Source organism: Tamandua tetradactyla, chromosome 2 (genome assembly GCF_023851605.1).
Source record: "Tamandua tetradactyla isolate mTamTet1 chromosome 2, mTamTet1.pri, whole genome shotgun sequence".
In the NCBI taxonomy this organism is placed as follows: Eukaryota; Metazoa; Chordata; class Mammalia; order Pilosa; family Myrmecophagidae; genus Tamandua; species Tamandua tetradactyla.
Window position 1 is genome coordinate 105,207,686 of NC_135328.1, and position 13,858 is coordinate 105,221,543.

The 13,858-nt window shown below is 40.7% G+C and overlaps 1 protein-coding gene across 1 annotated transcript in view; it reads right to left on the reverse strand.

The window, feature by feature from the left end:
- TRPM6 (transient receptor potential cation channel subfamily M member 6) overlaps positions 1 to 13,858 on the reverse strand; it is a 218,955-nt gene that overhangs the window by 67,130 nt on the left and 137,967 nt on the right. The window contains exon 20 of the mRNA XM_077148441.1: positions 400 to 528. Within this exon, the coding sequence (XP_077004556.1) occupies positions 400 to 528 (129 nt within the window). The remainder of the gene's footprint in view (positions 1 to 399; positions 529 to 13,858) is intronic.

Here is a 13,858-nt window from a genome sequence, read left to right on the forward strand (position 1 = left end):
CAAAGTCCCAGTTGCAAACAAGAAATGAGAATTTTTGTTTGGTTTCCTGGACTACTTGCCCTAAAGGAATTTTCAGCTTCATTTTTCAAACGGTGTTTAGTAACTCAAATACAGGGCAGGTCTAAAGACAATCAGAAGTTATCACTAGAGCTGAGCACTGAAAGTCTTATCATTCTAGGACTGATAAACTGCTTGCAAAGACCAGCAACAGGCAGAAAGTATCTGGTAAGGATAACAGGTCTGATCAGGAGTTGGTCTTCACATAAGCTTCCTGTAGCATGCAAATCACAATCTGCACCTCCTTTCTCACCCCCACCCTTGACCTGCCCATTACCATCCAGAACCCAGAAAACCTCTAGCATAGGTGTGCAGGAGAGAACTGTAAAAAGGACAACTCACCTCCCTGACTTTCTCAATGGCATTGGTGAAGATGTAAATGATAACAAGCCACTCTTGCACGCTGGGCTGGGGCTGCATCTCCACCAACACAGCGTAAGTGAACAGGGTGAGGAAGGCCAAATATGCCATCTGTGAAGGGACACAAACATTCCCTGGACGTAAGCGAGAGTAAAAATTGAAGATGCCAAGCAGACACAGGCCAGGTCCAGCAAAAACACACAAACACATTTCGATACGATGACACGAAATCACCCTGTGATTACTGATGATCTAGTATCCCACGAAGGACAAGAACCGTTTTTGCAGTCTAGAGTTTAGCGGCAGGAATGAAGACCACTGTTCTCAGAGGCACGGAGGGTGGCATTATCTCATCCCGTTGAAGACAATTTCCGGAATCCTGCCCATTCCCCCATGGACACCACCAGGTTAACAGCAGTCGTGTGCTTTCCTCTCCATTTTAAACAGAGAAAAAATGTGGGTAGCAAGGACGCCAGATGAGTGGTTTCAGTAGAAGCATATTTTCAAATATAATAAATGATTATATTTACTACTTCTAGGAGTTTTATTTTATGTTGATTAATTTTGCCCAACTGTTAATCCCTTGCAATTAAGGACTATTTGTTGATGCTTTTATCTTCAGCATTAAGCCTGACACATGTAGATGGTCAACAGATCTATGTTTAATCACTGTGTATATTATACTTGGATTCCCAATTTCTCAAAAAATTAAAACACTGTAAACACACACACATTTATACATGGTGATTATTCGTTCTGCAATCTTGTCCAATATCCTTATCTAATTCTTAAAATAGATTCCCAGAAGTAGAACAGCTGGCTCCACACATTTAAAACTGTGACTCATATGACTAAATTGCCCGCCAGCATGGCTCTACCACTTTACATTATCCCCAACAGCGCATGAGACAGTGAATAGTGCATTCCTTTCAACTGCCCCAGCAACAACACACAGTGCTTGCTGATTGGGACTTATGTTAAAAATTAAAGGTTAGTAAAGAGAAAAATGTGTGTGTTCATTCTCATATTATTTTAACTTTGATCCCTAGTTCTCACATCTACTTGAATTCTACTTAAGCTTGATAAGTTTATTTCATAATTCTGTACAGAAAACATATGGAACAGCCTAAACCACTTCTGATTATATAATACTGATGTTATATGTAACAGGTAGTATTTCAGGCTATCAGAATGGACACTTCTGCCTACACATTAATGAGCTGAAACAGAGAAGCAGCTAAAAGTTAAGGTAAATTCCGTTAATTCTCTACTTCTCTTTGCATATGTCACAGTCTCAACACTTCCTATGGCGTCTAAGGGATATAACTTAAGCAAATCTGTTCTGTCAGTTTTTATGTTTCTTGTTTCTCATTTCTCATTGCTTTCAGAGTGGTCATAGAATTGACCCCTTAACTTGCATTCTGAGGTATACTTCAGTGTAACTGAGAAATTAAGAATTAAATGATTATTATTACTGATCGTTATATAGATGTTTTTTCTCTATATATTTTAGAATAGTCAAAAGGTAGTACCTGAAATTATTGAAATTCAACTACTCTCAGCCCTGTGTATACCTACTATTGTAATGGTTATTCTAGCCTAGCCTCAGCCCTTGTTTATACTTAATATTGTAATGGGAACAAGTTCGTCTCCCCTTGTTTGAATTTATAAAAACCCTGAACTCCTTAGACTCAGAGAGACGGATTGTTGGGCCCATAGGCCATCTGATCTCCAGCTTCAGGCATAACAATAAACTCTTTCTCTCTTTGAAACCCAGGTGTCATGGATTGGCCGTTATTTGCATCAGGCAGAAAACCCTGCATTTGTTCGGTATCATTAGTACCTTCATCAATTTGTCCATAGATCTTCTTCCATTATTTATATATTGTTATTCTCTGCCTTATAATTATTGACATACATAAGCCATCTAACCTGTAAGTTGCCCCAGCAACTGTTTGACCATCTCTGCTTTCCACTTACTTCCAATGTCCAGTACTATGTTTTAAAAGATGGCACTATTTCTCAGTAAAAACTAATTGAATGTATCCCATATGTGGGGCATGACATCCAGGGGTGAAAGTCTCCCTGGCAATGTGGGATATAACACCCAGAGATGAGCCTGGCCCTGATACCATGAGACATATGCAAAGAGAAGTACAGAATTAATGGAATTTATCTTAACTCTTAGCTGCTTCTCTCTTTGGCTTCCTGACCAAAAGGGCAGAAAGAATTGTAACAAAATGAAGGATCAGTGGCTAAGAGAGTCCAAATAAAATCAAGAGGCTATTCTCGAGGCTACTCTTGTGAAAGCTTCAACTAGATATTGCTATTTACCATGGATTGCCAAAATCATTTCTGATAACCCTAAAGAACACTAGGGCTCCATCTGAGATTCCTCTACAAGGTTCTATGATTACTTTCCAGAAGCATACAACCTCCAGATGGGTTCCTAGGTCTGGCCTGAAACCCAGAGGGGCCAGCCTCTCCAGAATATCAACTAGTTCCATCCCTCATCCCATATTATTGATAGTCCTTTCCAATATGAAAAAGTTAGAATGGGAATAGCCCAAATATCCCTAAAAATTGATAGAACGATCAAAGGAGAAGGTGGAGTTATAACAGAGAAGACAGGATTTAACAAATGAGTATGACTGATGAATGATCATACTGATATTTCTTTTAGTCTCCGGTTTCTTGGACAAGCTAGAAGGAAAAACCTAAAATTGTAGAACTGTAACCCATACCAAACTCTGAAATCTGTTCTATAATTAATTGTTGTGGTGTGCTTTTAAATGTATTGCTTTTTTGTATATATGTTATTTTTTACAACAAAATAAATTATGGACTAACATTTGAAAAAAACCTAATCAAATAATCTGGACCTTATCTTAACTTATGTTTTCTTTCTAAGATATATAATGAATAATTGTATGGCTATGACAGATTTATAAACAAAAGCCACAAACTCATTCAATAAATAGATGTTGAGCTTGAGAAACTGGCAACTTGAGAACAAGTTGGATTCCTAAAGGTTATTTTAGGTCCTTTTGATCATTAGTTTAAAATGACATTACGCAAGCCTACAAGCAACCCCAGTGTGTCCACCTCCGGGTAAAATTAAGCTTCACTTAAAACACTGTAGGCCATCCAGTGAATGGGTGATGTACCATAGCCAATGGCAGGTGAGGGACAACCATATTCAGCAATGTGGCCCAAGTAATCACAATAAGAAGTGTGCAGGAGCCACGCAGGTGCATGGACCTGTGCTGGGTCTCTGGCTCCTGCCTCCTGGCTGCACCTCTTTGCCCTCTAGCCACTGTCCCAGCAGTCCTTTCCCAAAGCCTTACTCTTCCCCGGAATGTCTTACAAACGAAAGTGTGTAAACATGCACATGTCCACGGCATCTCTCTAGACCACTGGAAGTGTCTACTCTCCTTGTACAGCACGCCAGTATCCTCACAGTACCACCAGCTCTGAGTGACTATACTCCCTTGGCTATACTCAGGGAACTGGGAACAGCCAGGTACCCTCAAAGCAAACACGCTGAGCTGCTGGCCATCATCAAAGATTTGGGAAAAGAGATCTGACCCACTTACGTGGGGAAAAAGAATATGATGGAGACTAAAATGAGGCATCATTCACACTAGAGGACTGGTTGGCAAGTGCTTGGCCGAAGCAGAATGGAATGCCAGATCCTAGCTGTCTTGTTAGCTTTGAAGGCTTTCCATCCTTTTATGAGTTGAGAAGTCACAGTTCACAGCCTCTGTTCAGATGAAACTCTTGTTTTCAAAATGTGTGCAATTCATTTTTATTTCTCCCCACTCCCTCCCATGCTTCACTAGGACCTGAACCTACAGACTTTACGCTTCAGAAAAGATGCTACAGTTGGTCAGGATTTGTGTTCTAAATAGTGAAGAAGCACCTGGGTTTTTTGTTTTCCTTCATCATTGACTAAAAAATGTATATATATGGAAAAGTTACCGATCGTCAAACTGTGGTTTGCCTCCAAGATGACAGTATCTTAGTTTAATCTATTCTTTTGAATACATTTATGTTACCTAAATTGTTCTTTATTCCTTTCATAAGCTAATACAATGCTAAAGATTCTGTTTTTAGTAAATACAGACAGGAGTCTCTACTTAGTAGTCAGTCTCAGTTTCACAATATTCTACTTATTAAAACTTTTTTGCTTAAGCTTTTGCAGGGCTACTAGTGCTTTGAAAGAAGTCAATTAAAAAGTACACGGGTTAACTTCTGGGAAGGTGGCCAACTAGACAGCTCAAGCTTAGCCATGCTCCACTGAAAAGTTAGAGAAGGGACAGGAGGAGGACTGAGGTGGCAATTTGGGAGTGCGGCTGACCTGGGAGGGTCTTCTGTACCACAGGCAGCAGCCCTGGTTGCAGAGGCCAAGGAACTAAGAGGCAGAAAGCTGGAGCCTGGCACAGAGGTGCCAAGCCGCGGAGCCTACGGGAGTGCATGGACGGGAGCCTGGGACTAGGAAATAAGCTAGATCACGTTCCTTGGGCGCACTACCCTCACCAGCGCAGCCCTGTGACTGGTGACTCACCACACACCCCACGCACCTGAAAGCCATCATCTGCTCCCATTCCCTGCACTCCAGGTGCCCACATCTTAGTACAGCCCAACCCACCTCTCCTACATCCCTCCCACACACTATCTCCCCCTCCCTGCTCCCTGCAGGCTGTTACCAGTGCATAAAGGCTGCGGACACTAACCTCCATACCTAGGCTACCCCTGCCCTGCCACCCCCACCTATAATGTCACACAGCCTCACCCCAGCCCTGCCTGAGCTCCGCGCATCCATTTCTGGCACCTCCAAGCCCACACATGTGCACGGCCCCCAATCACATTATTCAAGTCTGGGAACAGCACTTTACAGCCATCCTAGAACTGTGCATGCTCACTGCCCTCAGTCACACTTCCCAGCTCTGAAAAAGTGCTGACCTGCACAGCTGGGGCACAGCTGCCCCCAATCCATGAAGGCATAATGCTGACTGGCTGCCACAGCTCTATACATGTGCACAAGGGGCACCATGCCTTAGACCAGTGCACACCACAGTTATGACTCCCAGACCGGTGCACCTGCACAGCTACACCCTCCCTGGCCACTGGACACACATGTTCACAAGCATCAGCATGAAATCCCCAACCTGTGCCTATAAATGCACTGAAACAATCACTGCACTGAGTGTCCACCCCATGCCCTGGCCCCTGCTGTACTACCATCCCTCAAACAGAAGACTTTAGACCACTGAAAGGAATCAACTCCCAAAGTAAATCAATCAAGATATTTACATGCAACAAACACAGTAGAAGATCCCTAAGCATATCACAATGCAGACAGATATAGCCCCGCCTAATGACCAAAGTAAAACACCAGAGGAGACACAGACATTGGAACAACTAATCAAAGATGTCCGTACAACTCTACTTAATAAAATAAGTAGGACAGCAACTGACATAAAGGAGATTAAGAAGACAGTAGAAGAGCATAAGGAGGAATCTGAAAGAATAAACAGAAAAACAGCACATATCACAGAGATTAAACACTCTGTTGACCAAACAAAAAACATATTAGAGGTACACAACCCCAGATTTGAAGAGACAGAAGAAAGAGTAAGTGATATAGAGGACAGGATAACTGACTTCGAAGACTCAAAACAGCAAATGGGGTAAAAACTGAATGGGAACTCAGGGAAATGATAGACAAAACAAAGTGCACCAAAATAAGAATCATTGCTGTCCCAGAAGGAGAATGGAGGTAGTAAAGGGCTAGGAAGAGTAGTTGAAGATATAATGGGGGAGAACTTCCCAGCCCTCATAAAGGACATAAATATACAAGTCAGAGAATCCCAAAGAACTCCAAACAGAATAAATCAAAAAAGGCCTTCCCCAAGGCACATACTAAGCAGTCTGTCAAATGTTGAAGAGAAGCAGAAAATCCTGAAAACAGCAAGAGAAAAACAATCTACTACATACAAGGGAAATAAAATAAGACTGATTCAGGCTACTCAACTAGCACCCTGGAAGTGAGAAGGCAGTGGTATGATATATTCAAGATCCTGAAAGGGAAAGACTTTCAGCCAAGAATTCTGTACCCAGCCAAACTGTCCTTCAGAATTGAGGGACAGGTGAAAGTTTTCATGGATAAAGAAGTCCTAAAAGAATCTGTCAGCAAGAGACCAGCCTTACAATAAATACTAAAAGGAGTTCTGCCAGCTGAAAAAAAAAGACAGGAGAGGAAGGTCTGGAAGAGGGCACAGAATTGAAAATTACCACTAAAGGTAATTTAAAGAATACAAAGAGAAAGAGGGAAAAGAATATACAGATCTGAGAAATAAAATAAAAGAGAAACGCCTTTTCAGTAATAACTTTGAATGTTAACGGACTAAATTTACCAATTAAAAGATACAGATTGGCAGAATGGATTAAGAGACATAATCCAGCTATATACTGCTTAAAAGAGACTCATCTTAGACACAAAGATAAAAATAGATGGGAAGTGAAAGGATGGAAAAAGATTTTCCACGCAAGTTGTAACTGAAAGAAAGATTAAGATTTCCTGACTTTAAAACTTATTATAAAGATGGTCAAAACAGTATGGCACTGGCACAAAGACAGAAGCATCAACCAATGGAAGCAAATCAAGAGTGCAGAAATAGAACACAAAATCTATGATCAACTGATTTTTGACAAGGCCCCCAAATCATCTGAACTGGAACAAAATAGTCTTTTCAATAATTGGGCATGGAAGAACTAGATATCAATAGCCAAGAGAATGAAAGAGGACCCCTATCTTACACTCTACAAAAAAAATTACTCAGTGTGGATCAAACACCTAAATATAAGAACTAGCACCATTAAGCCTCTAGGAGAACATGTAGGGAAACATCTTCAAGACCTAGTAAAAGGAGGTAGCTTCCTAAACTTTACACCCAAAGCACAAGTAACAAAAGAAAAAATAAATAAATGGAAACTCCTCAAAATCAAATGCTTCTGCACCACAAAAGACTTTGTCAAAAAGGTGAATGGGCAGCCAACTCAATGGGAGAAAATATTTGGAAATCACATATCAGACAAAGGTTTGATTTTCTGTATATACAATGAAATCATACAACTCAACAACAAAGGAACAAACAACCCAGATACAAAATGGGCTAAAGATACGAATAGGCATTTTTCTGAAGAACAAATACAGATGGCTCAAAAGCACACAAAGAGATGTTCATTTTTTTGGGGTATAAGGGAAATACAAATCAAGACTACAATGAGATACCACCTCACACCTATAAGAATGGCTGCTAATAAACAAACAGGAAACTATAAATGTTGGAGAGGACGTGGAGAAACTGGCACATTTATGCACTGCAGGTGGGAATGTATAATGGTGCAGCCACTATGGAAGTCTGTTTGGCAATTCCTTAGGAAACTAAACATCAAGTTGTCCTATGATCCAGCAATAGTACTACTTGGTATATACCCAGAAGAGCTGAAAGCAACGACACAGACATTTGCATACCAATGTTCATAGCAACATTCTTCACAATTGCCAAAAGATGGAAACAAACCAAATGCCCATCAGCAGACAAGTGAATCAACAAAATATGGTATATACATATGATGGAATATTATGCAGCCGTAAGACAAAATGACGTCCTGAAGCACATGACAAGATGGATGTACCTTGAGGACATAATGCTGAGTGAAATTAACCAGAAACAAAAAGATAGATGCTTCATGATTCCACTTTTATGACCACCATAAAGGTATACTCAGAGGCTTATATACAGAATATAGGGGACTTATAGATACACAGAAACTAGAGATAGGAGAACCATTAGCCAATGAGGTTGAACTCCAATTTAAGGGAAGAGACAGGCATGAGGGTCATTCTCTAGAGGGTCTAGAAGTAATATTACCATACTGAAGATGAACAAGGTCGAAGGGGGTTCTATACAGCTGTGTGTCCCACTGACTCGAATTAGAAGTATGAAAGCCCTCTCGTAAGAATTACTTCAAAGATATAATTCTTGTATAAAGAGTGTTTTAGTCCAGGGTACAGGGGGAAAACTGCTTTTACATGCTATGAGCTATGTTCAAAAGGAAACCAGCAGCACTTCCACAGCAACAGCAGAGGTATAACGGGGTGAGGGACAAGAGTTAAGAGGAGCTTTAGATTTCCTATTTGGCAAGGGTGTGTTTATCGGTTTTCTTTCTCCTGGAAACAATGAATTTATCCAAAATTGAGAACGTTGATGGACTGTGGACTTTGGCCCCTCTACATGATGCCTGATGAATGCAGGTGGCTGAAGGATGCACTGACAGGGAAGTGGGTGGCGAACGACGGTATATACTTATGAACGAAGGTTGCACTGCTACAAAAAGGAACAGTTGTGAGGCATGCAATGATGTGAATGAACATGTGGGATATGTGGTGAGACAAAATAGGCCAGAAACAAAATAACAAGAACGGTATGGTCACCTTTACAAAATACTTATAAGAAAACAGGGGCCGGAGGGAGGGAGGAAGAAGGACGGAAGGAAAGGAAGAAAAAGAAAAAGGAGAAAAGACAGATGGAAAGGGGGCAGAAACAAGGAAAAGAGAAAGGAAGGGAGAGAAAGGAGGTAGGGAAGACCCAGTGCTGTTTGAAGGCCCTGCATTGTCCATTATTTTTAAGTCAATGAGTTTGTCTCTTCTCTTCCGCAAATAGAGCAGCAGGTCTTGCTAGAGAATGTGTGCGTTTACAGAGGCCTGGCCACCCAGCCCCAGACGCTTCTGAAGTCACCCCAAGGCCCCCACCTGGCGCGACTTCCTTTAGGAGCAGCTGCACCGCTGCATGGGCACAGGGACCCGGACAACTCAGTGTGCAAACAGATTACAGGACTGCAAAGCGAGGTACCCAGGAGCCTCTGGCTGCGGCTGTTTTCTTCTCCAGGACAGCTACTAGGGGAGTAGAAACGATACAGAACAGCGCCCAAAGCCACAACAGAGATAAAAAAGACAGCATACCCCATCCTGGAACAGCTGGCTGGCTGAGAGAAGCCGCTCGGGTGAGATCGCCGAGGCGTGCGGACTTCACCGGGCGGGGCGGCAAGCGGCTGGAGCCACTCCCTTCCCCCTTCCCGGGCCGGCTAGGAGAATTGGAGAGGCGGTCCGCTGAAACCACGGGCGGCTGGTGCCCGCACCACGCGCGGCCCCCCGGACCAACTGAGAGAATTGGATCGGAAATCCCCAGGCCGTGGAGAACGGTGATGGGCGGGGGAGGCCCCTTCCAAACCCGTGACTCCCCGGGAACGTGCACTCTCCTGGGCGGGCCGCTGCCGCTGGCGCCCTCCCACCATGCTTGTCGCCCGGGCCGACTAGGAAATGCGGACGGGCGCTTTCCCGGGCTGCGGTGGCCAGCAACCCTCCCCGCGTTCGGACCCCGGGCAGGCTGGAACTCTTCCAAGCCGCTTCGGCTAGCGAACCTCCCGGACGGCGAGAGTTTTCCAAAGTTAAAGGTCCCACAGCACCTTTTACTGGTGGGACCCGCAGACAAACGTGTGCCACAAGCGCCACCTACTGGGCAGGATAAGAAAAACAGAACCCAGAGATTTCACAGAAAAATCTTCCAAACTTTTGGATCCAATACCCAGGGAAATCTGTCTAAATGCGCAGATGCCAACAGAAGATAACGGATCACGCTCAAATAATTGAAAATATGGCCCAGTCAAAGGAACAAACCAATAGTTCAAATGAGATACAGGAGCTGAGACAACTAATGCTGAATATACGAACAGAAATGGAAAACCTCTTCAAAAATGAAATCGATAAATTGAGGGAGGACATGAAGAAGACATGGGCTGAACATAAAGAAGAAATAGAAAAACTGAAAAAACAAATCACAGAACTTATGGAAGTGAAGGACAAAGTAGAAAAGATAGAAAAAAACAATGGATACCTACAATGATAGATTCAAAGAGACAGAAGATAGAATTAATGATTTGGAGGATGGAACATCTGAATTCCAAAAACAAACAGAAACTATCGGGAAAAGAATGGAAAAATTTGAACAGGGTATCAGGGAACTCAAGGACAATATGAACCGCACAAATATATGTGTTGTGGGTGTCCCAGAAGGAGAAGAGAAGGGAAAAGGAGGAGAAAAACTAATGGAAGAAATTTTACTGAAAATTTCCCAACTCTTATGAAAGACCTAAATTTACAGATCCAAGAAGTGCAGTGCACCCCAAAGAGATTAGACCCAAATAGGCGTTCAACAAGACACTTACTAGTTAGAATGTCAGAGGTCAAAGAGAAAGAAAGGATCTTGAAAGCAGCAAGAGAAAAACAATCCATCACATACAAGGGAAACCCAATAAGACTATGTGTAGATTTCTCAGCAGAAACCATGGAAGCTAGAAAACAGTGGGATGATATATTTAAGTTACTAAAAGAGAAAAACTGCCAACCAAGACTCCTATATCCAGCAAAATTGTCCTTCAAAAATGAGGGAGAAATTAAAACATTCTCAGACAAAAAGTCACTGAGAGAATTTGTGACCAAGAGACCAGCTCTGCAAGAAATACTAAAGGGAGCACTAGAGTCGAACCGAAAAGACAGAAGAGAGAGGTATGGAGAAGAGTGTAGAAAGAAGGAAAGTCAGATATGATATATATAATACAAAAGGCAAAATGGTAGAGGAAAATATTATCCAAACAATAATAACACTAAATGTTAATGGACTGAATTCCCCAATCAAAAGACATAGAATGGCAGAATGGATTAAAAAACAGCATCCTTCTATATGCTGTCTACAGGAAACACATCTTAGACCCAAAGATAAACATAGGTTGAAAGTGAAAGGTTGGGAAAAGATATTTCATGCAAATAACAACCAGAAAATAGCAGGAGTGGCTATACTAATATCCAACAAGTTAGGCTTCAAATGTAAAACAGTTAAAAGAAACAAAGAAGGACACTATATACTAACAAAAGGAACAATTAAACAAGAAGACATAACAATCATAAATATCTACGCACCGAACCAGAATGCCCCAAAATACGTGAGGAATACACTGCAAACACTGAAAAAGGAAATAGACACAAATACCATAATAGTTGGAGACTTCAATTCCCCACTCTCATCAATGGACAGAACATCTAGACAGAGGATCAATAAAGAAATAGAGAATCTGAATATTACTATAAAGGAGCTAGACTTAACAGACATTTATAGGACATTAAATCCCACAACAGCAGGATACAACTTTTTCTCAAGTGCTCATGGATCATTCTCAAAGATAGACCATATGCTGGGTCACAAAGCAAGTCTTAACAAATTTAAAAAGATTGAAATCATACACAACACTTTCTCAGATCATAAAGGAATGAAGTTGGAAATCAATAATAGGCGGAATGCCAGAAAATTCACAAATACGTGGAAGCTCAACAACACACTCTTAAACAACGAGTGGGTCAAAGAAGAAATTGCAAGAGAAATTAGTAAATACCTCGAGGCAAATTAAAATGAAAACACAACATATCAAAACTTATGGGATGCAGCAAAGGCAGTGCTAAGAGGGAAATTTATTGCCCTAAATGCCTATATCAGAAAAGAAGAAAAGGCAAAAATGCAGGAATTAACTGTTCACTAGGAAGAACAGGAGAAAGAACAGCAAACTAAACCCAAAGCAAGCAAAAGGAAAGAAATAACAAAGATCAGAGCAGAAATAAATGAAATTGAAAACATGAAAACAATAGAGAAAATCAATAAGGCCAGAAGTTGGTTCTATGAGAAAATCAATAAGATTGATGGGCCCTTATCAAGATTGACAAAAAGAAGAAGAGAGAGGATGCAAATAAATAAGATCAGAAATGGAAGAGGAGACATAACTACTGACCTCACAGAAATAAAGGAGATAATAACAGGATACTATGAACAACTTTACGCTAATAAATACAACAATTTAGAGGAAATGGACGGGTTCCTGGAAAGACATGAACAACCAACTTTGACTCAAGAAGGCATAGATGACCTCAACAAACCAATCACAAGTAAAGAAATTGAATTAGTCATTCAAAAGCTTCCTAAAAAGAAAAGTCCAGGACCAGATGGCTTCACATGTGAATTCTACCAAACGTTCCAGAAAGAATTAGTACCAATTCTCCTCAAACTCTTCAAAAAAATCGAAGCGGAGGGAAAACTGCCTAATTCATTCTATGAAGCCAACATCACCCTCATACCAAAACCAGGCAAAGATATTATAAAAAAAGAAAACTACAGACCAATCTCTCTAATGAATATAGATGCAAAAATCCTCAATAAAATTCTAGCAAATCGTATCCAACAACACATTAAAAGAATTATACATCATGACCAAGTAGGATTCATCCCAGGTATGCAAGGATGGTTCAACATAAGAAAATCAATTAATGTAATACACCATATCAACAAATCAAAGCAGAAAAATCACATGATCATCTCAATTGATGCAGAGAAGGCATTTGACAAGATTCAACATCCTTTCCTGTTGAAAACACTTCAAAAGATAGGAATACAAGGGAACTTCCTTAAAATGATAGAGGGAATACATGAAAAACCCACAGCTAATATCATCCTCAATGGGGAAAAATTGAAAACTTTCCCCCTAAGATCAGGAACAAGACAAGGATGTCCACTATCACCACTATTATTCAACATTGTGTTGGAGGTTCTAGCCAGAGCAATTAGACAAGAAAAAGAAATACAAGGCATCAAAATTGGAAAGGAAGAAGTAAAACTATCACTGTTTGCAGACGATATGATACTATACATCGAAAACCCGGAAAAATCCACAACAAAACTACTAGAGCTAATAAATGAGTACAGCAAAGTAACAGATTACAAGATCAACATTCAAAAATCTGTAGCATTTCTATACATTAGTAATGAAAAGCTGAGGGGGAAATCAAGAAACGAATCCCATTTACAATTGCAACTAAAAGAATAAAATACCTAGGAATAAATTTAACTAAAGAGACAAAAAACCTATATAAAGAAAACTACAAAAAACTGTTATAAGAAATCACAGAAGACCTAAATAGATGGAAGGGCATACCGTGTTCATGGATTGGAAGACTAAATATAGTTAAGATGTCAATCCTACCTAAATTGATTTACAGATTCAATGCAATACCAATCAAAATCCCAACAACTTATTTTTCAGAAATAGAAAAACCAATAAGCAAATTTATCTGGAAGGGCAGGGTGTCCCGAATTGCTAAAAACATCTTGAGGAAAAAAAACGAAGCTGGAGGTCTAGCGATGCCGGACTTTAAGGCATATTATGAAGCCACAGTGGTCAAAACAGCATGGTATTGGCATAAAGATAGATATATCGACCAATGGAATCGAATAGAGTGTTCAGATATAGACCCTCTCATCTATGGACATTTGAT